Genomic DNA, 27,393 nt, shown 5'->3' on the forward strand with positions numbered 1-27,393 from the left:
GTAGATTGGAATGCAGGTGCGGAATTTAAATAAATAAAATAGTCTACTCCTCTCTCGACGTTGCTGGCGTGCCAGTGATTATCCCTCCTCTTGCCAATGCTGGCATGCGTGGCAAAGGTTGCCGACCTCTGCTTTAACATATCGATTTTTTCCCCCACCTCTAATCAATAGTTTCAAATATTTTCATCGCTCTTAATCTGATTATGTCATTAATAAAGCTTCATGGGATTGTAGTTCATTCCCTCTTTTTGTCCAATTTTCAGATACTTCTCTGCTTCAAATCCAAGTTTATAATGTTTTGATTCACCTCGGAGCTGGTTGGTTTGGTTCATGGCTTACAACTCTTTTATGAAATCCCTAAGGGGAAAATGAATAAGAAAAATTGCGATCTAGAAGCATTTGTGTTCATGTACTTCTGTAGAGTTTTAGACCTTTGGGGAAATGTCGTGGAAAGTGAAAAGAAGTATGCCTTCATCAAACAAAATTAATCTATAGGAGAATGATCAATAGTTAACACATTTTGGATATGGTAATGCATGCAAGTGTTTATATGTAATGTATATGCAGCATGTTATAATTTATGCTGCCAATACGTTCCTATGCATGCTTCCTTTAAATAAAGGCCTACAGTGTACAGTGATATTGTTTCATTGAAAGCAGTTCAATGTGTTGTTTTCTCCTTTCTCTTGTGTAATTCACTTTTCTGTGGGCTGCCTCTCTGAGATGTGTTGGACAACACTGAGATATTTAAATGACAACATGTGCATTAAATTCTAAACAGGCATCTTAAGCAATTCCACTAGAGGCATATTTCATGTCAGTTATTGCAGAAGAAAGCAGAGAGCACATTCAAACACAAAATAAACATCTTTAATGTGGCACAACAGATAGCATTTAATTTACATTGTTTTTAAAATCATTCATCGATGTCACTACATGGTAGTGTTGAGCGTGACCGAATTTACAAAACAAAAAATAACTTTTTTCACAGTCCATTGTTCTCGCTCGTCTCTGGAGATGGATTTTCAATATACAGATTTATTAATGTTTTATGTTTAAGAGGCACAAAGAAACATGACGTTGAGAGGCTAGTCTTTTATAAACCACAAATCCAGATCCAAAGAGCAATTGTTCTTTGCAAATCTGTTTAAACCTTCAGCACAAAACAAAGCAATGAGCCATGAGTAGCTATGAGGGGGGGGCATAAAAACGTTAACCAATTATTAGTACATTTCGAAAAATGTATAAACATCTATTGAAAGGTTTCTACGAACATTTCCTTGTGAAAACCTGCCTTTCTGAAATAATAGCATGCATTTAAAGAGTATAAAATTTTAGCTAGTATTAGCATTATCTTTTTAGAAGTTATGGTGTTAATCGTTTTAGGAACTGTTACAAATTTTCCGTGTTTTAGACAGGTGATTGGTGATCAGATCTTTTTGTATTTCTTGATTATTCTCTCTGAAAACATTGTTAGTGCACTGTTAATTTCTTTCAGTATAATTTTTTTCTCACATTTTGGTAAAGACATTTCAGTTAAAATCATTACATTTTTGTCATTATCTTCTTATCATTATCTTGTCGCCTTTGTTATCGTTTATGAAATAAAAATACTCCTATACATATTCGACATTCCTTTTGTTAACGACATTAATACAGAATATGACTGTTTTCAAATAATATGAATGAATTTTCATCAATTTCTCATGCATACACTATTTTGACAGCATTTCTCAGGGTGGGCTGGAACGCCAACAGAGCTGCAGCACCCTCAGCACCTCTAATTCCCGCAGCTATGAATATGATGTCGCAGGTTAAACATAGCTTATCCAATCATATTTTAGTGCCATAACTATCCATTTATAAGTAGGCCTAATTTTAAGGATGTGCTTGATCAAATGTGTTTTGATTAAGTCATGCAGACTCTACACAAGGACCGGTTATAATATAACATGCATTTCCTAATGCAGTGTGAATTGCATGGTATGCATTGGTAATAGCAATGGTCACTTGAGGCCAATAGCATCCCCAGCCAACAGGAAATATTTCTACACAGTTCTCCACCTATCACTCCATTCATGTCTACAGTCTTATCAGCCTTCATCTCACCTGTGAAGCTTGGAGGTACAGCAACGATAACCTTTCATCTCCTTTATTGTTGGTGATAACAATCAACATTCTATCTATGATGGCAGATTTTATGGTATAATAGGCAGCATTTGGAAGTGTGTGAATAGTGCCAAGCTTTGTGCTTGCGCCGCTGCTGTAGCAGCCAGTTAGACGTCAGCATATTCCAAACAAACACACTGTGATCCTGCAGCAGGAAGCCAGACCAGGAACAGAAGCTAATGTTTGCTTTGCTCTCAGAGATGGCATACATTTCTTTAATACTGTCAAAATAAACTCTGTTATGCCAAAATTTATGTTTAGTCTCTAATCTGGTCCTTTTCTGACTATTTTGGTTGAACTGCTCAAGGTATGGAACTCAATGGATGAGTATGTAGTAACCTGTGTTTATTATTTTTGAGAGATTCAAGAATTGGAGAGATGAACTGTGGACCAGCCTGACTGAAGTGTTTACCCACTAACCTGGCTTAGACATGTCCCAACATGGAATGGGGTCAACCAGAGAGAATTGTAACAGGACCCCAAGCTCTCGGAATTGTGGTACAATGAAAAAGATACACACTCCAGATAAGAAAAAAAAGAAAATTGACAAGCAGTGAAGATAAAGGGCAGGTGTAAAGCGAAATCAATGATTGAGCTACTGATATCAGCTCAACCTTTGTAAACTATAGTGCGATTGTTGCACGTCAGCAGGTGTGAATGGTCTACCTGTGTATTGTCAGCTTGCACAGGGGAATGGTAGCCCATTTGCTTTGCTGCTGGGTTTCTCCCTGCTGTCATCAAGGTGGTTGCAAAGGAGTGACACCAACACTTCCCTATAATTAAGTGCCTAGAGCAGTTCCCCTCACCAATACCTCTTTCTCTCTCCGTTCTTTAAACCAAGTGGCCTTTCTGCCGACTGGGAGGTCCTTATAGTGTCTGAGCTTAAAATAACAGCTACATGCTTACTACCCCCTCTTGTGTTTTCTGATTGTTCTGTCACACGAGCGTTAATTCTACCAGGTCTGCCTCCTCCGTTAATTTAATCTAGCCTCCATAAATTCCTGTGGCTTCCCCCTCAAGTTCTCAAAAAACTTCAAGATCAGCTCTTTTTGGGGTGGGTGATATGCTGGTTAAATATATATATATATATATATATATATATATATATATATATATATATAGAAATGTCTCAACTGCAATTTTCATGTATTTTTTAATTGCTGTGTTTCTATTTTGTGTATCGTTTCTAATATAAATTTGTGTCCTTTGTAATGTGGCAGACTTTCCACTAAGCCCCACTTCCCTTAGATACTGTTGCTGGCACCATCAAGGTGTCCAACCGGATGCAAACACAAAGAGAGAAGCGATCACACCTCAGTAAATCACCTCAGGAATTATTAAAGGAGTGACTATTTGCACCAAGGTGTAAATAGCACCTGCCACACAGAGTAGCTATTTGCACCCCAGTAGTCTGTTGGAACAATAGACATTTTTGACATTTGTATTGTATTTGTATTGCTGCAGTGGTGCAGATAGTAATGACGGTCCAAATAAGCTTTTATGTGCAAGTGACTCAACGTCCACCTATACAGCACAACAGTCGGGTTCCAGAAGTAAAACTCCTATTCATTTCTTCCATAGATTAATTTATTTGCAATGATAACTTATAAACCTTTAAAGACAGAACTACCATGAGCTCCGAGGTTGTTTATTGACATAAGCTTCTTTTGAAGCCATCAGTCTTCAATATTTACACTTCATTGTTTAAAAATCATGTTTGATAGCAGAATTACTACATTACCCATAATACAACAGAGAGAGAAATCCACCAATCAGAGAACAGCGGCCAACATAGCCCGCACGACGTGCCCAGGAGCAACTGCCCACTCCAGTCACACGCTGTGAATGACTGAACCAAGTGGTTTCCATCGTTTTTTGTTTTGTTACATCATTTGCAATGCTTCAAGGGTTTGTACAGTGCTGTGAAAAAGTATTTGCCCCCACCCTGATTTCTTTTGTTTTTGTGTATATCTCATACTAAATTGTTTCAGAAATAAAAACAAAATCTAACTTAAAACAAAGGCAATCTGAGTAAACACAAAATACAGTTTTTCAATTAAATTATTGAAGCACAAAAGTTATCCAATACCAACTGGGCCTGTATGAAAAAGTATTTGCCCCCTTAGTTACTAAATACCCAAATCTATGAAACTGCATTCATAATGGGGTTCAGCTGGACTAGATGCACCCAGGCCTGATTACTGCCAGCCCTGTTCAATCAAATTGACACCTAAATAGATCTTTTTCAGCAGCATGAAGTTTGCTAAATGGTCTCACCGAGTAGCACACTATGCCAAGGTCGAAAGGAATTCCAGAATTGATGAGGAAAAACGTGATTGAAATACGTCAGTCTGAGAAGGGTTACAAAGCTTTTTCAAAGGCTCTGGGACTCCAAAGAACCACAGAGAGAGCCATTACCTCCAAATGGAGAAAACTTGTTACAGTAGTGAAACTTCCCAGAAGTGGCCGACCTTCCAAAATTCCTCAAACAGCACAGCGACAACTCATCCAGGAAGTCACAAAAAAGCCAAGGACAACATCCAAGGAACTGTGGGCCTCTCTCGCATCAATAAAGGTCACTGTTCATGACTCCATTATCAGAAGGACACTGGCCAAAAATGGTATCCATGGAAGAGTGGCAAGGCGAAAAAAAAAAAAAAAAGCACTGCTAACCCAGAAGAACATTAAGGAGTATCTGAATTTTGCCAAAACACACCATGAGGATCCTCAAACCTTTTGGAAGGATGTTCTGTGGACTGATGAGTGGAAAGTGGAACTGTTTGGAAGACAGGGGTCCCGTTACATCTGGCGTAAATCAAACACAGAATTCCACAAAAAAAACATCATACCTACGGTCAAGCATGGTGGTGGTAGTGTGATGGTGTGGGGATGCTTTGCTACTTCAGGGCCAGGGTGACTTGCAATAATTGAGGGAAACTGCTCTCTACCAGAAAATCCTAAAGGAGAACGTCCAGTCATCATTCCGTGAGTTGAAGCTCAAGGCCAACTGGTTTATGCAGCAAGACCAAGTTATCCAAAGCATAGGAGTAAGTCCACCTCTGAATGGCTCAAAAGAAGCTAAATTAAAGTTTTGGAGTGGCCTAGTCAAAGTCCTGACTTGAACCCGATTGAGATGCTGTGACAGGACCTTAAACGGGCAATTCATGCTCGAAAACCCTCCAATGTGGCTTAAATAAAGCAGTTCTGCAAAGAAGAGTGGGCCAAAATTCCACCAGTGTTGTGGAAGACTGATCTCCAGTTATCATAAGCATTTGGTTGCAGTTGTTGAGGCTAAAGGTGGCACAACCAGCTATTAAGTTTTAGGGGGCAGTTCGTTTTTCACATGGGTGATATAGGTGTTGGATAACTTTTTTGCTTCAATAAAAAGTATATATATTTGTAAACTGTATTTTTTGTTTACTCAGGTTGCCTTTGTTTTATGTTATATCTCGTTTGAAGATATAAAACAATTTGAAGAATATTAGAAATAGAAGAAATTAGGAAGGGGGCAAATACTTTTTTACATCACTGTAGTTCATACCCTCGTGAAAGACGGTAAGTACACAGTCTTGTACCTTTGTGTTTTGATCTGATTTTCAAATACTTTTTCCTCAAAATAAAGATTGTAATGTTGTGATTTACCTCGGAGCTGGTTGCGTTTGGTTCATGGATTACAACTGTTTTATGGAGGTTTTTAATGAAAAGCCTATGTAAAAAATGAATGGGAAAAAATACTTCCTGAAAAAGTGGGCGGGCACTGTTACGCTCTATTGTCCCACACTTGTGTCCATCCTGTTTCCTGTCTCCACTCTTAATATTTCCTTTAATACTGCTTATAAGAGTAGATAAAAATGAACATAATGATTCTAAAGATCCTCACAGTGTCAATGGGTTCAGAGAAGGGTTTGATTCAGGGTAATGAGTGGGGTCCGTCAGTCGCACTGGTTTTCTTCCTTGTCTGAGGCGTGAGGAATGTTGGCTCTCTTTTGCGTATCAGTCATTTCTAGATTGTTTCGCTCCTTTGATTAGGGGTAGGGTTAAGCTCAAACAGATATTAACCATGGTTTTACTATAGTAATAACCATGACTGTAGTAACCATGGTTAATTTAGTGGTTACTATGGTTTTACTAAAAATACCATGGTACATGGTACAATATGTAATTGTATATATAATACAGTATGGTTACTTTAGTAAAACCATTGTTGATTTTCGTAGTTTTAGGGGTAGGGTTTGGTGTAGGTTTTTTGTGGGACTCCAAATACAATAAACTGACACTAAAACACACTGCAGTGATGGCCTTATACTGTATGTTAGTATTTAAATTGGAGTTCAAATAGCATCTGCCACTATTTGGACCGGGGTTCAAATAATAGCTACCATTATTTGCACTAGGGTTGGGGTTGCAAATAATATCTGCCTAAGGTTTTCTTTCCCCCCTTTATATTAAAAAGAACATTTTGAATCACCAACGGTTGACCAACTCTTGAAACCAGATGGAAGGTTCTAGAATGAGAATGGGATGAGAGCTCCAGAGCACATTCAAAGACAGCTTGGGCTTGTTTGTTTTGATTGTCCAAGAAAACCTCCTAGTCTCGAGCGCAACCCTGAAAGCTTGCACCCTTCTGTTGGTTCTGTGCTTGACACCACAGTGTGAAAAACAGAAGAGGAGGGTGTAAGGAGAATGTGTGTTTTTTTTTTTTTCTTTTTTTTATTTGGTGTCTGAGTTTGAGTGAAAGTGTCTCTTCTGCTGGCAGAGCCATAGTGATGCCAGAGCAAGGAGTTGCTGATGAATGGGTAGATGGGTCTGTGGCCTTGCTCTTCTCTCTGGGGTTTCCCATAATGCCTTTACATGGAAGTCTTTATAGGCACAGAGGTGCTGCCAGAGCTCTGGTTTAGTTGCCAATAGCAACCCAATGATGTGTTGAAATATACAGTCTTTCTGTTGTTCTGGGCTGATATGCTATAAACATTTTCTAATGGGGATCTGACTGTAAGCATGAAGGTCAGGGGCTAAATTAGAATTGCTAAAGTTCTGTAAACCAATAATTTAAGTAGCAAACAGAATAAAATGCAGAGGAAGTTGAAGCCACACACAGCCAATGTCAAGACTTTATTATTTGTTGTGATACGTCAATAATAGAATGAAGGTGTGGCATATTTGGATGGAGTTCCTGTACCTAAACTAGTAGAGCATGGCACTAGCAATGCCAAGGTCATGGGTTTGAGTCCCAGAGAACACACACAGGCCGAGTTTATTTAGATAATGGCATCTGCCAAATAAATAAATGTAAACTTAATTTTTTTTTTTCAGGATGTGAAGATCTTTCGGGCGCTGATCCTGGGAGAGCTGGAGAGAGGGCAGAGCCAGTACCAGGCGCTCTGCTTCATCACACGCCTCAACCACAATGATATCATCCCCAGTGAGTCCATGGCCAGACTCCGACAGGTCAGTCCGTTTCACCCAGGTCCCCTCAGAGGCTGCTAAAAGGGGAGGGAGTAGTCATTCAGGCCCCGACGGAATCTGTAGACTTTGGGGAAGATCTGCAGAATTCTGTGGAAGGGATATAAACGTGTAAAATGTGTTAAATCAGAGACAGTTTTGATGAGACGGACCACTTTTATGAAAATAAATGGGAGAAATTAGAACACCCAGTATGGCAGGTGTAGAAAAGGAAGTCCTGCTTTACTTGTTAAAGAGCCAATCACCTTTTAGATACAGAAAAGGCCTGTCAGTTGACTCGAGAATGTGCATGCGCATTAGCTGGACCAGTCTTGGAAATAAGTGTTTTTCATGTGATCTGAGCCAAGGAAGCACAATTTATGATAACATTGTTGTCAGATTTTACTGCTGATTTTAAACATGTTCTTTGATTGTAATCTTGACCATCCATTTTTTTAGATTTCTGTCTTCCCTCATTCAAGTAGATAGGAGCTGAACTTTTATGCCGCTTGAATCCACTGAAACAAGCTGCCTGGGAAAATTCCAAAGGTGGTCGCCGAGTGGACTGACTTGCCTTGAAAGGGAAAGGGAGAATACTATACTCTTATTGGTAGCTGAAAGTTTTATCAAATTATCCAAAATATTTAATAAACAAACATGCAAAGGGTGGGCAATGTGTAGAACTTTTATGAATGACAGATTTCGCGATTCTGCAGAGCTTTCTTTGGAGTTCTGCATGCACAGTTTGGAGTTCTGTCTTGTCCTAGTCATTAGGGTGGAAAGGTTGTAAAGTTAAGGCCAAAGTATACTTCGGTGGTCCGTATGCACAGCGGGAATAATGCAAACTTCATCATCTGCACAGTACAGTCTGTGTGCAACCTAGTTTTTCTAGACATGCATATGGTCCACGTCTTTGTGCGTCATTTGCACATGCGCCTGCCGTTGATTGTGTTGAAGAGTATACAAAGCAGTCATAGTGCTCATGCATCAAAAACATCCTTTTGGGCTCACAGTCAAAAGAGTATACTTTGGCTGAGCGCTTGACATTGCACGAGATTGAACGACACGTGGAAAATGTGGGCCCACAAGGTGGCAACACTCACATTTGAGGTGTTGCTGTCACGAAGAAGTGCTAGAAGATAATGTAATCACCGCTAAACATCAGTAGATGAAGCTAAAGACAACAACAGTGAATGTGCAAGTCAAGAGCGCATGTGTGAGGAGGTCTGGAGATATCTGCATTTGTATAATTCGAATCTGAAGGAATATAAAGACATATTTATGGGTCTAAACTCCTGAATGGAAGTAAATGGAATTATAGCCAAGGCCTAAGACTCAGAAGTGACTGAGCAGCGTAGATGTTGGTGGGAGTTGAAATCATAGTGTGACGAGGAGGAGGGTAGGGCCCCCAATCTAGCTAATCAGCCGAGGAGAGGGATAAAGATGATCCAGATGCGGCAGTTCGAGAGAGAGCCACACGCAGCTGCCGTGTGTGTGTTTGTCTTTTTGTTTAAGTTTTTGTTAAAATATTACTTTGATGACTTTCGTCCGGTTCCCGCCGCCTCCTTTCCCATTTTAATCCCCCCTGTTACAAATGGGTTAACGGCATTTCTGAATAAGTATTATAGGGTGTGATGTTTTAAATGGGAGATCTCAGAGGAACAAGGCTGTAAAAGGCTTTTGATGAGTAGGTCCTGGGAGGCCAGGTGAAGTCTTGAAAGTGTGAATATGAATGAAAGGTGTGACAAAAGACTGGAAACATCCAGCTTCAAAGAACGATGCTACTACTAACACTAAAAGCTTCCTTTTTTTATCCTACTAACCTTGCAGAAAAATCCCCAAGCCATCCGCACAGCGGAAGAGAAAAGAAGCACAGAGATGCTGAGCATGGATGTAGTGGTCAACTTGACACGAACGTGGCAGCTCAGCGCCCACATCCACAACATGTGCAGCGTCGCCCGGGAGGCCGTGTACACACGCGAGGCTGACGTCAAACATTGGCTTGAAAGAGGCAAGCATGCTTACTGCGTCCCTTAATTACATCTTACCAAGCCCGACAGACTTAAATATATCACTGGTCTAAAAGACTTATACAGCCCTTTTCCACATCGAATGTGGAAATTTGGGGAGAAATATCCATTCAATCTGTAGGAAATCTTATTTAATGTAAACTAACCTAGTACAGATGATGCATTAATGTTGCAATAAGAACACATCTGCAGTTGTAACTCTTAACTGACTTACATAGCTTAAAGCAAAATTATCGTTAACTACAATAAATAATATTTCCTATTCTTCTCTGTGTAGGCATGGATGGCTCCATGTTCGAGTCCCAAGCAGTGGAGGTGCCAGGCCTGCAAAGCTGTGGGACAGTTAAGGACCTGTGGCAGCCTTGCTCCTGTAGCTACAACCTCAGACTGGAGTGGTTCCCCTGCCTGCTGAAATACTGTCGCAACAGGGACGTCTCTGGTCGGGGAAACCCTTATAAATGTGGCATTAAAAGCTGCAGCAAGGGCTACCAGTTTACGTACAATGTACCCCACAAACAACTGTGCCTATGGGAGGAAGAGACCTAGAGCAACATGCTTGGTTTCTTTTAAGACTATGCTTCTAGAAAAATGTATTTAATGTGACCTTTACCAAGGGTTTGTTCACCTCAAAGCCTTCAGACTCATAGAGTTTCTACACCGAGAAGTGTGACATTGAAATTGTGTTTTTCCAAATGAATGGGTGGACAGAGGATTGATAGGGCCATGATTAAAGGCGGACTTGTCATTATGGCATTTGAGTGGCACAGTGCTCTTAATTTTGTTTCTTCAGAGCAGTCGGCCAGGCTTTTCACTATTGGGAACTGTCAGTCCGGCAGTACGTCTCATGGTCGGCTCTGCATCCAAACTGGTCAGTAGGATTTAGGTAGCTATTCGTGTTCTTACCATCAAGTATAAATAAAAAAAGTGATTCTTGAAATGCAGACCCAAGTGAGTTTGGGATAAGCAAACTGTGAATTAGTCAGTATGTAACAAGATGTAATCTTTAAACTACCTGGATCATGTCAGGTTGCCAATTTCCTTTTTTTCCCTTTTAGAAACTGGTATTATTTATTTTGCAGTGGAAGATGATTGAAGACACTTATAGTTCACCCAAAAATGAAAATTCTCTCATCATTTACTCACCCTCATGCCATCCCAGATGTGTATGACTTTCTTCTGCTGAACATAAAGATTTTTAGAAGAATATTTCAGCTCTCTAGGTATATACAATGCAAGTGAATGGGTCACATTTTGAATATCCAAAAAGCACATAAAGGCAGTATAAAAGTAATCCATAAGACTCCAGTGGTTAAATCCATGTTTTCAGAAGTGATATGATAGTTATGGGTGAGAAACAGATCAATATTTAAGTCCTTTTTTTACCATAAATTCTCTTCCCTGCCCAGTAGGTGGCGATATGCACGAAGAACGCGAATTGCCAAAAACAAAAGCATGTGAATGTGAAAGTGGGGATTGATCAAATAAAAGGACTTCAGTATTAATCTGTTTCTCACCCACACCTTTCATATCACTTCTGAAGACATGGATTTAACCACTGGAGTCTTATGGATTACTTTTACGCTGCCTTTGTGATTTTTGGGCTTCAATGTTTTGGTACCAATTCACTTGCACCGTATGGACCTACAGAGCTGAAATATTCACACACACACACACACACACACACACACACACACAAATGGTTTGTGTTCAGCAGAAGAAAGAAAAGTCAAACATATCTGGGATGGCATGAGGGTGAGTTGATGAGAGAATTTTTATTTTTAGGTGAAATGTACCTTTAAGCACAGTGCACATGTTCAGATAAAATGCCCTTTTTTCATGCTCATTTCCCTTGTATGCTGATAGTATGTTCTGACTGTTAGATTAAGGGCACTGTATTACGTTCATTGTAGATATATGCTTTGATTTATGTTGGTACAGATGGAAAACACTATTTGTTGAATCATTCTGTTTTCATTTGATTCCGTCAGATTCAATCATGTGAATTATTTCACCTCAAGTCTTAATGCTGGCAACAATTTGAGATTCTAACGACTGTGTGCGCGTGTGTATGTATGTATGAGTGTTCATTTTCACATGGACAGACTTGTGTATTTGTGCTTGCATTGTATGGTATCATAACCGTATAATTTAAGGACCACTGGGATCAATATGAGCTCTGTTATGTAGTGTGTCCCTGTTTAAACAAAGTTAACAATTTGAGGTATGGATAAGTAGCTATATACACTACAGTTGGGAACAGTAAACTTTGCAAAAGTAACACAAGGAAACCAAAGTAACATGTCCAGTGAAGTGTATGTTCTAACAAAACACAGAGACGTGAAAATGCAGAGAAAGAAGTACAAGGCAATAGTTATCCTTTACTTATAGAACTTCTGCTTAGATCTTCGCTGCTGTATAGCCAACACTGCCATCTTCTGGTTATGCAACATTACTGTCAATATCAGTTTGAACCTCAGAACATCAGCAGAGCTGTAAAACCTTCTTAAATTTGATTAATATATTTTTAAGCAGGAACAGCCGTTTGTGTGGTATTAAATGCCATTAAAGATTTCTCAGCTTAAGAAATTGCTTTCATTAAACAGGACCAAATCCACATGCTGAGCACTATCATGAAGAAAAACTGTGTTTTATCATTTTTATCCATAATTCCCTTCTTTTACCTTCAACACATGATATGCCTCTTTCACAGTGAGAATTTTAACATTTTACATACCACATTTGACTTGGGTGTAGTTCATGGTACTAAAATGTTCAAATTGATTTATACAATTTTTGTTTGTGTTATGTTAAAAGTGTAGTTTGAGATTATACCTCCCCCTAACATCTCAGTAACTGAAACCACACCAACCAACAGTCATTGTTTGGAATATAAGTGCCTTTGGTGATGCAGTGTATACTGATTTTCTTTTTTTTTTTTTTTTTTAAGGATAAAGCTGTAATGAATAAAGTATGAAAACTATTTTCCTATGATTATGAGCATAATATGAAGTAAATTTAAATAAAAGTTATTTCTACAATTGTAATAACCTGTCTCATTGAATGGCTTTAGTAGCTAAGCAAGTTATTTTTGTTACAAAAGTATTGGTAATGTACATTCAGATTTCCTAATAAAGTATTTCTAAATAACTGAATCAAAGTTTAATACAAATATTTGAATGTAAAAAAAAATGATAAATTATGAGGCGTTAACCAATTATCCATCTGTTTGCTGACAAATTTAATATTTTAGATTAAAACAAACATTTCAAACTCTTGTTTAAAAGAGTTGAAGATCTAAAAAAAATAAAAAAAATATTGAAGTCGACAAATAAATCTTATATTTTACCATGGTAACCATAATTTATCTAAAACAAAATGCAGTCATGTTATTACAATATAACTGTGGAAACTTGGTGTTAGCCACCATGTCATTAAAAATAAATCAATTAATTAAAATTACATAACAGTATGGTACTCTACTATCAAAGGAATATTCAATCAATCGACAGCATCTGTGGCATAATAATGATTACCACAAAAATTAATTTTGACTTGTCCCTCCCTTGCTTTAAAAAAAAGCAAAAATGTGGTTTACAGTGAGACACTTACAATGGAAGTGAATGGGGCCAATCCGTAAACATTAAAATACTCACTGTTTCAAAAGTAAAGCCAAAGAGATAAACAATAAGTGTGTTAATATGATTTTAGTGTGATAAAATTGCTTACTAACCTTTTCTGTGTAAAGTTATATAAACTTGATGTAATGTCAACAAACCCTAAAATTACTGTAAAAACAACGATTTAAACAACTTTACAGCTCAAATAATACATGAGTTTAAACAGAAAAATGTATTTAAGTGCTTTTATAAAATGATAAGATTTACATTTCTGCCTTTAAACTCTCCAAAAATTGGCCCCATTCACTTCCATTGTAAGTGCCTCACTGTAACTTTGATTTTTGCTTTTTAAAGAAAAGTAGGGACGAGTCGAATTTTTATTTTTTTATTTTTTATTTTTATTTTTTTGGTATTCCACATTATGCCACAAATGCTGTCAGTTGAGCTTAATTTGTATTGAACCCGGAATATACTCTTCCTTTAAGGAGCCGTTCAAACCCAAAATGGTTTTACGTCCGTCTGTGTAAACGGTAGACCATTACGCTGCTTGTTGAGACGCAGTGTCGAGTTTAAAGTAACTTCAGTTTTGAAAAACGCGTCTCGAGACACCTTCGAACACATTCGTTGTGAACGGCCCGTAATAATGGTATTTTGAGGGTAATTATGGTTAGCATCATGGCCGGGTCAAAGTGGGGGCCTTGGTTTGCGTTACAATTTTGCTGATTTACAGTGTTAGGGAAGCTTCTGTTTTATTAATGCTTTTTACGACTTCACAGTTAGAAGGAGATCACATTTTAATATATTTGGATTTTTACCGTAGTAACAATTACTGGAGAAACAATTGTAGTTTGGCGGTAGGTATGGTTACCATTGTAATTTACCTGTGTTTTGCGGTCCGTACCAGCAAGTGTCGTCCTCCTGTAAGAATGTGTTCTGTTTGTTGTCATCCTCACTGTAGACCGGCAAACTGAGGGACTGAGCGAGCGGCTGAAATGCGGCTTTTGTTTGTGTGGTGATTTGCGTACCATCTCCAATACGATGCCGGAGCTGGACACTGAGATCCTCACGCTAGGTCCGCTGCTGCTCTCCTGTACTTTATGTACATGATGAGATGCTGCTGAGAGAGAGCGGAGGAGGACGAGAGCATCCATGCTGAGCACGGAATAAACTCTTCGGCCTATGAACATGTTATTGAGGTGAATATTTCAACGGGGATGTTTTTATGTTTCTCATCTGGATTGTAGATTTAGCCTGCTGGTCTTCATTTAAATGAAGTGTGGCATTAACATGAGCCTAATATACAGCTCAGAAGTTTAGCTTAAATCCTGTTTAGTCCATCTCTTTTTTTTTTTTTTTTTTTTTTTTTTGCAACTAACTTCTTTGACTGTTTGCTGCTCTCTAATATTACTTAATTTGGAGGAGTACATTTTATTTCACTTAATTTGTTTATTTTATTTATTCATAATAATTAATTTAGTTTACATTTATGCAGTAGTGGATAAATAATATGGCATTGTTTTATCAATATCATTTTATATATTTATTTTTTTCAATATTTGTTATGTTAAAAATGATATATGTATATGTGTATGGGATATAGTGTTAGAAATGAATTTTTAAAAGTACAAATATTTCAGTGTAGTTTCTCAATTAATATGAGGCCATATCTATCTGTCTGTCTATCTATACAATATATATAAACACTACCGGTCAAAAGTTTTGAAACACTTGACTGAAATGTTTCTCTTGATCTTAAAGATCTTTTGATCTGAAGGCGTATGCTTAAATGTTTGAAATTAGTTTTGTAGACAAAAATATAATTGTGCCACCATATTAATTTATTTCATTACAAAACTAAAATTTTATTTAAAAAAAAAAGTTTTTGAAATGGATGGACCAAATAATAAAGAAAAGCAGCCAATAAGTGCCCAACATAGATGGGAACTCCTTCAATACTGTTTAAAAACCATCCCAGGGTGATACCTCAAGAAGTTGGATGAGAAAATGTCAAGAGTACATTTCTGCAAATTCTAGGCAAAGGGTGACTACTTTGAAGATGCTAAAATATAAAACAGTTTTGATTTATCTTGGATTTTGTTTAGTCGCAACATAATTCCCATAGTTCCTTTTATGTTATTCCATAGTTTTGATGACTTTACTATTATTCGAAAATGTGAAAAAATAAATAAAAATAAAGAATGAGTAAGTGACCCTAAACTTTTGAACGGTAGTGTGTGTGTGTGTGTATGTATATATATATATATATATATATATATACACACACACACACACACACACACACACACACAGTACTGTGCAAAAGTTTTAGGCACTTGTGAAAACTGTTTCTTATAGTGGATGTCTTCAAAAATAATGCCATAAATAGTTTTCATTTTTCAATTAATATCATACAAAGTCCAGTAAACATAAAAAAGCTAAATCAATATTTGGTGTGACCACCTCTTTCTTCAAAACAGCACCAATTCTCCTAGGGACACCTGGACACAGTTTTTCTTGGTTGTTGGCAGATAGGACATTACAAGCTTCTTGGCGAATTTGCCACAGTTCTTCTATATATTTCGGCTGTCTCAGTTGCTTCTGTCTCTTCATGTAATCACAGACTGACTCAATGTTCAGTGGGGGGCTCTGTGGGGATCATGCCATCTGTTGCAGTGTTCCCCGTTCTTCTTTTCTGTTCAATTATATTTGCAGAAGTAATGTTTGGGAGTCTAAAATGTATATTTCCTATTGACACACTGAAGTTGAAGATATAAATAACCATCTTAAGACAAATGTTTTTGTGAAACATCTTATGTGCCTAAGACTTTTGCACAGTACTGTGTGTATACACACACACACACACACACACACACACACACACACACACAGCTTTAGAAAATATTAAGAGACCACTGCAAAATTATCAGTTTCTCTGGATTTACAATTTATAGGTATGTGTTTGAGTAAAATGAATGTTTTTGTTTTATTCTATAAAGTACTGACAACATTTCTCCCAAATTCCAAATCAAAATATTGTCATTTAGAGCATTTATTTGCAGAAAATGACAACTGGTCAAAATAACAAAAAAGATGCAGTGTTTTCAGACCTCGAATAATGCCAAGAAAACAAGTTCATATTCATTTTTAAACAACACAATACTAATGTTTTAACTTAGGAAGAGTTCAGAAATCATTATTTGATGGAATAACCCTGATTTTCAATCACAGCTTTCATGCGTCTTGGCATGCTCTCTACCAGTCTTTCACATTGCTGTTGGGTGACTTTATGCCACTCCTGGTGCAAAAATTCAAGCAGCTCAGCTTTGTTTGATGGCTTGTGACCATCCATCTTCCTCTTGATCACATTCCAGAGGTTTTCAATGGGGTTCAGATCTGGAGATTGGGCTGGCCATGACAGGGTCTTGATCCTGTGGTCCTCCATCCACACCTTGATTGACCTGTCTGTGTGGCATGGAGCATTGTTCTGTTGGAAAAAACAATCCTTAGAGTTGGGGAACATTGTCAGAGCAGAAGGAAACAAGTTTTCTTCCAGGATAACCTTGTACATGGCTTGATTCATACATCCTTCACAAAGACGAATCTGCCCGAGTCCAGCCTTGCTGAAGCACCCCCAGATCATCACCGATCCTCCACCAAATTTCACAGTGGGTGCAAGACACTGTGACTTGAAGGCCTCTCCACGTCTCTGTGTAACCATTAGACGACCAGGTGTAGGATCGGTGATGATCTGGGGTGCTTCAGCAAGGCTGAACTCAGTAACCTGGGATGGGACAAAATTCCAGCAACTTATTTTGAGAAGCTTGTGGAAAGCTACCCAAAATATTTGACCCAAGTTAAACAATTTAAAGGCAATGCTACCAGATATTAACAAAGTGTATGTAAACTTCTGACCCATGGGGAATGTGATGAAATAAATAAAAGCTGAAATAAATAATACTCTCTACTATTATTCAGACATTTCACTTTCTTAAAATAAAGTAGTGATCCTAACTGACCTAAGACAGGGAATGTTTTCTACGGTTAAATATCAGGAATTGTGAAAAACTGAGTTTATATGTATTTGGCTAAGGTGTATGTAAACTTCTGACTTCAACTGTAAATTTATATATATTTGTGTAATATGTATTTTTACGTTTTAGGTTTTTTGCAGTTCACTTACATAGTCCTGTGATGTGAGAAATACATTTTTAAAAGTGCAAATATTCATTTTAGTCTCTCAATTAACATAAGGTCAAACTGCCTGTATAATAATCAGGTATAATTATACTAGAATTAGAAATAAAAAGAAGTCTTATTTGTTATTTTATGAAACTGCAGTCACTACATTTAAAAACTTCATTCATTTAATAAATTATAGCTGTTTAACTGTTTCACAATTTCATATTAGTATCCTGAGTATTGATAAAATAGCCTAATACTGACATGACTAGTTCAAATGGCTTATGCGTGAAGGTGGCAATATTTGTGCATTTAGGAAAAAGAGCTGTGGATAAGATTGCCTCAGTAGCTTTTGGTCTAGTTTTGACACACCCTGACTCTAATATTTCTCAACTGTTGATGTGAAATTCAGTGCTACCCCTCCAGACACACTTGAGTGGTTTTAGTGGTTATTCTACAGAAGAATCAAAGAGAAGCAATATTACTTCTTGCAAAAGAACAATTGTGATACACAGTTACTTAAGCATTGTGGTGAGTACATGCATGATGTAGTATTTCTAAAATGGTGATGTATTATCTAAATAGGCACCTTATTGTATTTTATTAGGTTTACAAAATAAAGATGTCACTGTTGGTGTTGGCAGTCGGATTGTGCTTAGCTGGATGGATCGCTCTGTATGCTTTGCTGTGTTACACAAATGGCTCTTGTGGCTATGAATGGAACTGTCGGCTAGTTACACTGTTTCATGGCATCCTTGCAGTCTGTATAACTGCTTATATTGGATACATAGATGGACCGTGGCCTTTCACCAACCCAGGCAAGAGTTTTCAAATATTAATATGTATGATGAATAACATATATATGTAATATGTTTCCCATTAGCAATGTTAAAGGGATAGTTCATTCAAAAATGAAAATTCTGTCATTTCATCACCCTCATGCTGTTTCAATCCCGTATAACTTTCTTTCTTCTGTGGAACACAAAAGGAGATGTTAGGCAGCATGACGGCCTCAGTCATAGGCGTAATTTATGGGTGGGACATGTCACCACCACTTTTTGAAAGTGTCTAATGCAGAAGAAACATCTCCAGTTCTTGAGGAGGAGTTTCCATTTTGTTCATGTGTGTTATAATTAGTGTCGATCCAGCACTGGAAAATGTTATTTATTTATTTTATTTTTTTTTGGAAGTCAACGTTTCGTTTTATTATAAAATCACTAGTGGGTGTGACATATAGTTGCCTACATCAAGAAACCCACATGCAAGTCATATTCCATTTGACAATGTTCCATTAAACTAAATATATCCTATTGCGAGTAAAGTAGCTTAGAGACAGATGTTTAAAATGTATAACATATCCATATTGTATTGCTCTGATTTTATGGACGGGGTATTCACGGTTATACCTTCTTTTATTCATGTGTACCATGGTAATACCTTTGTATTATTGCAGTACCATGGAGTGGCATATAAATACCATGGTAAATGAGTATGGTCATTGTTTAATACCATGGTATGTGAATATGGTAATCATTCAGTACCATGGTATTAATTAAAGTGTATCTGTGGTCATCAGAACTACCATATATAACATATGAAATGTATTGTAAATGTCATAACATAATGTTCCTGCCTGTTATATGATCATGTCTTGCACTAAAATTGCTTTATCACCATTGCAGATGCCACATAACACACTAAGTGTTTGACTGGACAGTAGTATGACAGTTCCATCCCATTGTGATAAAAACAACCATCAAATACACAGAAAAAGAGCCGAGAGGTTTAAAGAGCCACTACCTGTACAACAGGTTCCCTGATGTGGAACTCCTTGTACTAGTGGTGAAAACTTTACCATGAGACCAATCAGTCAGCCTGGCTATAATCAGGGTTGGGAGGGTTACTTTATAAATGTATTCCACTACAGATTACAGAATACATGCTGTAAAATGTAATTTGTAATGTTTTCCATTAGATTACTCAAGGTCAGTAACGTATTCTAAATACTTTGGATTATTTCTTTAGCACTGGTAGATTTTTTCACTTGTTTTGACTATAAAAACTCTGCTAGTACAGTAAGACAAAATACACATGTTAAAAATACATTCTCTGAAAAACATAAATATCTTATGCAGTGTTGTTTCTAAAACAAGATCAATAAAATTGATCTTCATTTCCAGGCCTCATACTTTAACTCCTCCTAGAGATTAAATCAGATCAACATCATATTCGGTCAGTCTAATCTAAAGGCCTTGGCGATGCTAAATTGCGAAGCTTTTGAGTTTTTTTTTTAACGCCGTGTCTGTGGCGACCTGACAAACTTCGATGTTTCACCATGAAAGAGGAAGTTGTAATAACTCAAACATAAAATGTCCAATCTGCTCCAAACTTTACATGTTTTATAAGAGTCCCAGCCTGAACACTTCTATATGCCAATATTCAGTTATAGTCATAGCGCCACCTACTGGCAAAAGGAAATTACATGTTTTACACTGTGATACACTCTTAACAACATTTACGTGATAAAAATGCAAAAAAAAATAGGAGTGACATTCCCCTGGCACAGCAGCCCCAACGTGCACCAGGGTGTGAGGGCTCGTTCATCATTGCTTGCAGCTTTAATTTAAATTGTAACTGTAGTGGAATACATTTACTAATATTTTGTATTTTAAATATGTAATCCCGTTACATGTATTCCGTTACTCCCCAGCCCTGGCTATAAATGTACTGATCCATGTATTTATCCACTGACTAACAAAATTCCTAGTGCTGACAGTGTCATATGTACGGATCAAGTTATCAAATTGATTATGTGAAATATTTATAGGAGCTCTTAAAGGAATATTCTGGGTTTAATACAAGTTAAACTCAATTGACAGCATTTGTGGCATAATGTTGATTACCACAAAAAGACATTTTGACTAGTCCCTCCTTTTCTTAAAAAAAGCTTACAATACAATAAAAGTGAACGTTGAGTGTTAATCTTGTCAACAAATTACTTTTTGAATTTGTCAATGATAACGAAGAACCAATGAAAAAGAGCCATCATAACGATAATCAAATGGTTTTAATTAAAATATACTGTTGATGAAAATATCACTAATTTGTTTTTTGATAGATTTAAACAATACACCAACACTTGGTTTATTGGTAATATCTTGCTTTACTAAATTTATAAACTTAGTTTAAAAATATTAAAAAATATTTGAATATTTGGTTAAAGTTTGGTCCGTCACTGTTTAAAACTTTATTTTGGCATTTTGCGCATTATTAACTGTGCTGGGAAGATTACTTCTGAATTGTAATCTGGTTACAATTGGTACTGGTTACAAATTACATGACTAAAATTGTAGTCAGTAATCTCTTGGATTACATTTTAAAATAATCTAATCTGATTGCTTTTGGATTACTTCTGACCTAATTCTTGTTTATTTGATGTCACGTACATTTGATTAGGATAAACTTGTACCATTTTGACAGTGTTGCTTAAATACATTAAAGAAAACTTAATAGATCAAAATATGATAATTTGTATGTTTTGTGTGTGTGTGTGTGAGTTGTCTTTTTCTGAGTGAAATAGAAAAGGAACTTAATTTTCTTTCTCCAGCAATTTTGCCATTACAAATGCTATCCATGTGCGTAAACAGATAAGATCAGTTATATTTCACAAAAAAGAAAAGCAAAGAGCATTCATGTACATTTTTGAAACCAAGTACAAAAGCAATTCGCTAAAATAAAACTAACTTTACCGCACTAATGCAATCGGATTGGCATTTATGTGTGGATTGCAATTCATCTTCAGTGTATTTATGGCTGGTGGCTAGTATCAGGTCTGTGCGTGCAATTCTAGATTTAAATTCAGAATTCAAGATTTACCGAACATACAAAGACCATCCTACATATCAGCTGTAGGATGATTTAGAATTTAACATTTAACATATTTAAAAAGAAGAAAAATGAAAGGGAACAAAAAAATTTAAAACAAATTACTGCCTTTGTCTGATTAATATGTAATCATATGATCCATAAAAAAGTAACTTTAATCTGATTTCTAAGTACTTTAAAATGTAATCTAATTAAATGCACATATTTTTGTAATCTGATTACATAATCCAGATTACATGTAATCTGTTACTATAACAGCACTGGTTATTTTGTCGACTAAATTTAAAGGATATTTTTGTCAAAAGACAAAAAAATTATGAAAAAAAAAGTGGGTGTGAAAATTAATACTGACACTGACTGAGACTAACGGCCGTTTCACACATGATCCGTTTGCAGTACGTATGCGGTGCGGAAGCAGCACACGCTTGATTGTGCTTTCACATAAGATGCATTTGCAGTGTGCAACTGATCCATGGCTTCTGTATATCACAAATACAACAATGGGTAAGTAGTTTGCCATTATTTTGATTTTAAACATTTAAACATGGTACTTCTCTTACATGAAAAGGTAGTATCACAAACATTTTAAATTACAACTTACCATCCACACAAACAGCCGAGGGAACTGCCTCCCATGCCTTTTCTTTTGCATTTAAATCTTAATACAAGAAATCCAGCGGGTCATAGAGGACTTCATGTATTTCCACCTCCACGATGAGACGAGTGTCATCCATTATGTCTTGTTTTTCCAAATGTGAGGTAAGGTGTAGTTCTTACCACCAGCCTGTTACGTGATTGACGCTTTCTGCTGAGATGTGAGTGTCTCCCCCCTCCCCCCCACACAATATAACATGCTGTGTAGTGTATTTAACATGAAAAAAATCTTTAGATATCCTTCTGATTGCATTTGTTATTTTTCCAACTCCTGGTAATAGTGTGTTTTGGTTTGCTTTGCTTTACCCAGGGCTGAAAGTCGTATGGTGACTGTGAAACACAGTAGATTTTAATTATATGCATTTATGGTAAAACTGCTACATTTTCGTGTCAATCCGTGTTCATTTTGACCACGGAAAATGCGCCATCACTTTAATTCAGCGCGTGCAGCACAGCAAAAATAGACTCTGTGTGGAAACGATTGCTGCGCTGCTGCTTCTGCACTGCTCCTGCAACGCATTGCCATGTTGTATCCACATGCGGTCTGAATGCTTTAACCTGTTAACATGGGCACTAAAAAAAATACGTACTGCATATGGATCATGTGTGAAACGGGCGTAACATACTGCCTAGCATCTCCTTTTGTTTGCCACAGAAAAAAGAAATTCATATGGGTTTGGAACAACATAAGTGTTAGGAAATGATGACGGAATTTTCATTTTTGGGTAAACTATTCCCTTTAAAATGTTTTTGTTCACTTTTTACTGTGTGTACATCATTTGCAGGTACAAAGAACACCCCTCTGCAGATCACTGCTTTGGTGGTCAGTCTGGGCTACTTCATCTTTGACATGGCCTGGTGTGTGTACTTCCGTACAGAAGGCCTGGTGATGCTTGCCCATCACACCATGAGCATCTTAGGTATAATGCTAACACTGTGGCTGGGTGAGTCTGGTATCGAGTCCTGCGCTGTGCTGTTTGGCAGTGAGATCACCAACCCCCTCCTCCAGACTCGATGGTTCTTGAAACATTCTGGACGCTATGACAGCTTCCTTGGAGACATGGTTGATGTCCTGTTCGTGCTGTTGTTTGCGATCATGCGGATTTTTGTTGGCGGCACCATGCTGTACTGTGAGTTGATCTCTCAGAGACCAAAGTTCATTATTAAATGTGGTGGTTTGGCCATGTACGCCCTGTCCTGGTTGTTTATGGCTGACATTGCCCGTTTCGCATACCGCAAATCCCAGGTCAAATACCAGTGCTGGATGAATCAGCAGAGGATGTCAGATGTCAATGGGCAGGATGTGAAGAGAGACTGAAAGATCTATAAACAACCAGCTGATTGGCCTCTCATTTCTAACACTAAAGGTGAGAATTGGAATCAGAACAAAGATACCAGCTAATATCAGAATCAAAATGAGCTTTAATGACAAGTGTGCTCACATACACAAGGAATTTTTTTTGGTGATAGGAGAAACAAGCAAGTATAAACAGAACATTACAGTGAGAGACAGAATATAAAACAAGTTAGGAGTATAAATAGACATACAAATAAATAGGACATATAACATAGAATGGCATATGTACATGTACAAGTGGTAATGTATGTGCAAGGTAGGGTATGTACAGTTATTGAATTAAATATGAGTGAATTTACATATGTACAGGACATATTTATACATTACTGCACTATGGGAGTCCTGAAGGCAGTTTAATTGTTCGTGAGGAAAATGGCCTGAGGGTAAAAACTGTTCTTGTGCCTGGTTGTCCTGGCGCTCAGTGCTCTGTAGCGCCGGCCAGAGGGCAGCAGTTAAAAGAGGGAGTAGGCAGGGTGTGTGGTGTCCAGAGTGACTCTACCTGCATGTTTCCTCACTCTGGAAACATACAGGTCTTGGAAGGTGGGCAGGGGGGCACCAATAATCCTCTCAGCAGTCCTGACTGTCCGTTGTAGTTTCCTTCTGTCTGATTTGGTGGCTGAACCAAACCAGACAGTTATAGATGTACATAGGACAGACTCAATGGCGGCTGAGTAGAACTGAGTCAGCAGCTCCAGTGGCAGGTTGAACTTCCTCAGCTGGCGAGGAAGTTCAAGTAATATAGCTCTAGAGCTAATGTTTAGATGTTTACATATTTTTTAAACATGATATCGACCAATAAAAAATGTATTTATGGTTGTTAAATTTATACTTTTAATATACACATGAAAAAAACCTCTGTGCTGTATTAGAGCCCTTAAAGAGATAGTTCATCCAAAAATGAAAATTGTCTCATCATATTCTCACCCTCATGCCATCCCAGATGTGTATGACTTTCTTTCTTCTGCAGAACACAAATTAAGATTTTTTGAAGAATATTTCACCACTGTAGGTCCATACAGTGCAAGTGAATGGTGGCCAGAACATTGAAGTTTTTAAAATCACATAAAGGCAGAGTAAAAGTAACCCATAAGAATCCAGTGGTGAAATCCATATCTTCTGAAGCGATATATGAAAGGTGTGGGTGAGAATCAGATCAATATTTAAGTCCTTATTTTCTATAAATCTCCACCTTTGACCAGCCACAACCAGTAGATGGCGATATGCATGAACAATGCAAATTGACAAAAAATAAAAGAAGTGAAAGTGAAGATTTATAGTAAAAAGGACTTAAATTGTGATCTGTTTTTCACCCACACCTATCATATCACTTATGAAGATGTGGATTTAACCACTGGAGTCTTATGGATTACTTTTATGCTGATTTATGTGATTTTTGGAGATTCTCATTTTTGGGTGAACTATCCCTTTAAACAGTTTTCAGTTTGCATTATCAGTTTTTTATGATTAATTCAAGATTTACAAAACTCTCACAATCAAATCTAAAACTATATATTTGTACTCATATGGCATGAAGTGTTTAACCTGCTCAGCAATGAAAATATTTGATATTTTTGTAATTAGCAATACTACTTGTGATAAATGAACTGTTTTATTAATGTTGCTATTAAATTCTTTTTCATTAAATTTCAGTGTGTGAAAAATTCAGAAATAACCATGAAACACTACTAAATGTTGTGTGGAACATTGCTAAATAATCTGTGTAAGATTAATGACTTGAATAACAAAACAAATCCAGAGAGAAATATAAATTTCTGTTCTGTAATCATTTTAAAATTGTTGAGTGATGACTTTTGGGGCCTGTTTGCATCAGTTAATCATCTGTCATGGTGATCTTGACCAAACCACTGGATGAAATCAATAAACATTGTCATCATTATTACAATAAATCAGTTCTTTTTCATTATTAATGTATTAAGGGTGTGGTGTAATGTCTTTTCGTATGTCAGTTACTGCCAAATAGATCATGTCATATGTCACAATAATGTGTGAAATTGTTACATACAAAGTTTCAGACTGAATGATTAAATAATATACCTAAATGGCAAGGATCATAATAATAGTATAATATTCTTAATACTACTATATTACTACTACTACTACTATAATAAAAATGATTATTAACATTATTAATATGTAGAACAATTACAAAACTAAATTCAAATATATGTGAGAGGTCCAACAAGTAAAGCGTTATAAACGAGTTGCAGTTTTTTAAACGTCCAGGATGTGGCAAACTAACATAACGATTAAACAATTTTGTACTCATTAACTTGAAATTTATTTAATTTAAGCAAAGATTGGCTCACATTTTCCAATGAATTAATAACACTTATTTAGTCAACTTTTAAAATATATAAACTGACGGCCAGATGTTTGGAATAATGTACAGATTTTGCTGTTTCAGAAGGAAATTGATACTTCAATTCACCAAAGTGGCATTCAACTGATCACAAAGTATAGTCAGGACATTACTGATGTAAAAAAACAGCACCATCACTATTTGAAAAAAGTCATTTTTGATCAAATCTAGACAGGCCCCATTTCCAGCAGCCATCACTCAAACACCTTATCCTTGAGTAATCATGCTAAATTGCTAATTTGGTATTAGAAAAATCACTTGCCATTATATCTAACAAAGCTGAAAACTACTTGGTTTGTTAAATGAATCTTAACATTGTCTTTGTGTTTGTTTTTGAGTTGCCACAGTATGCAATAGACTGACATGTCTTAAGGTCAATATTGGGTCAAAAATGGCAAAATAAAAAAAAAAGAAACAGCTTTCTCTAGAAACTAATCAGTCAATCATTGTTTTGAGGAATGAAGGCTATACAATGCTTGAAATTGCCAACAAACTGAAGATTTCATACAAAGGTGTACACTCCAGTCTTCAAAGACAAAGGACAACTGGCTCTAACAAGGACAGAAAGAGATGTGGAAGGTCAGATGTTCAACTAAACAAGAGGATAAGTACACCAGAGTCTCTAGTTTGAGAAATAAACACCTCACATGTCCTCAGCTGACAGCTTCATTGAATTCTACCCGCTCAACACCAGTTTCATGTACAACAGTATAGAGAAGACTCAGGGGTGCAGGCCTTATGGGAAGAAATGCAAAGAAAAAGCCACTTTTGAAACAAAAAAACAAAAAGAAAAGGTTAGAGTGAGCAAAGAAACACAGACATTGGACAACAGATAATTGGAAAAGAGTGTTATGGATCTTAACCCCATTGAGCTTTTGTGGGATCAGATAGACTGTAAGGTGCGTGAGAAGTGTCTGTCAAGACAGCCACATCTATGGCAAGTGCTACAGGAAGCGTGGAGTGAAATGTCACCTGAGTATCTGGACAAACTGACAGCTGGAATGCCAAGGATCTGCAAAGCTGTCACTGTTGCACATGGAGGATTTTTTAATGAGAACTCATTTAAGTAGTTTAAAAAAAATTTCAAATTGTAATCATAATTTTTCATGTTATTTATGTCCTGACTATACATTGTGATCAGCTGAATGCCACTTTGGTGAATAAAAGTACCAATTTATTTCCATAAGAGCAAAATCTGTACATTATTCCAAACTTTTGGCCGCCAGTGTATAACACATTACATTATCTCGAAAGTGACAATACTAAATGTGTGTATTGTCCGAATTACCATGGTTGCACAATGTTTTTGACAGTCATAAATATATAAAATCTTAATATAAGACATAATGAACAAAATATAAACTACACCCAATGCCATCCGAAAACTGCTATTAAGAAGTAATAACATTTCTCACATTTATAAGCTGTTTTAAACCAGTCATCTTTGCATCATTTACCATCATCACACATAAAATGCTTAATCACCCTCCTGATATTTTATACCCCATTCTGGAAATATTGCTCTATTCTGTGTCCTCGGTCCTTTAAAAGTTTGAGTGAATCTTTGAAACAACTTTGAATCATCACTATCGCTAAAACATGGGCAGTGCCTCAAACCCTAGTGAGATGCCAACCTATTAAGCTCGAGTCACCCCAGTTGAGTGTGCACGTGTGAGTTCA

The 27,393-nt window shown here is 36.9% G+C and overlaps 2 protein-coding genes across 3 annotated transcripts in view; both read left to right on the forward strand.

The window, feature by feature from the left end:
• The window catches only part of LOC127422376 (out at first protein homolog), a 31,626-nt gene extending 18,964 nt beyond the window's left edge, over positions 1-12,662 (forward strand). The window contains exons 2-4 of the mRNA XM_051665853.1: positions 7,483-7,617; positions 9,442-9,622; positions 9,919-12,662. Of these exons, the coding sequence (XP_051521813.1) occupies positions 7,483-7,617; positions 9,442-9,622; positions 9,919-10,187 (585 nt within the window). The 3' untranslated portion in view covers positions 10,188-12,662. The remainder of the gene's footprint in view (positions 1-7,482; positions 7,618-9,441; positions 9,623-9,918) is intronic.
• A 1,626-nt stretch (positions 12,663-14,288) lies between these two features.
• On the forward strand, positions 14,289-26,851 carry LOC127422378 (TLC domain-containing protein 5-like). 2 transcript variants are annotated; one of them, XM_051665856.1, is made up of 4 exons: positions 14,289-14,454; positions 18,045-18,255; positions 22,762-23,106; positions 23,223-26,851. In XM_051665856.1, the coding sequence occupies exons 2-4, from the start codon at positions 18,060-18,062 to the stop codon at positions 23,303-23,305; spliced, it is 624 nt and encodes a 207-aa protein (XP_051521816.1). In that variant the 5' UTR covers positions 14,289-14,454; positions 18,045-18,059; the 3' UTR covers positions 23,306-26,851. The 2 variants fall into 2 exon arrangements, with proteins under 2 accessions (XP_051521816.1, XP_051521815.1); XM_051665855.1 differs by having other exon boundaries at positions 14,290-14,454; positions 22,762-26,851.
• The last annotated feature ends 542 nt before the right edge of the window (positions 26,852-27,393 follow it).

This window comes from Myxocyprinus asiaticus, chromosome 31 (genome assembly GCF_019703515.2).
Source record: "Myxocyprinus asiaticus isolate MX2 ecotype Aquarium Trade chromosome 31, UBuf_Myxa_2, whole genome shotgun sequence".
Taxonomy (NCBI): domain Eukaryota; kingdom Metazoa; phylum Chordata; class Actinopteri; order Cypriniformes; family Catostomidae; genus Myxocyprinus; species Myxocyprinus asiaticus.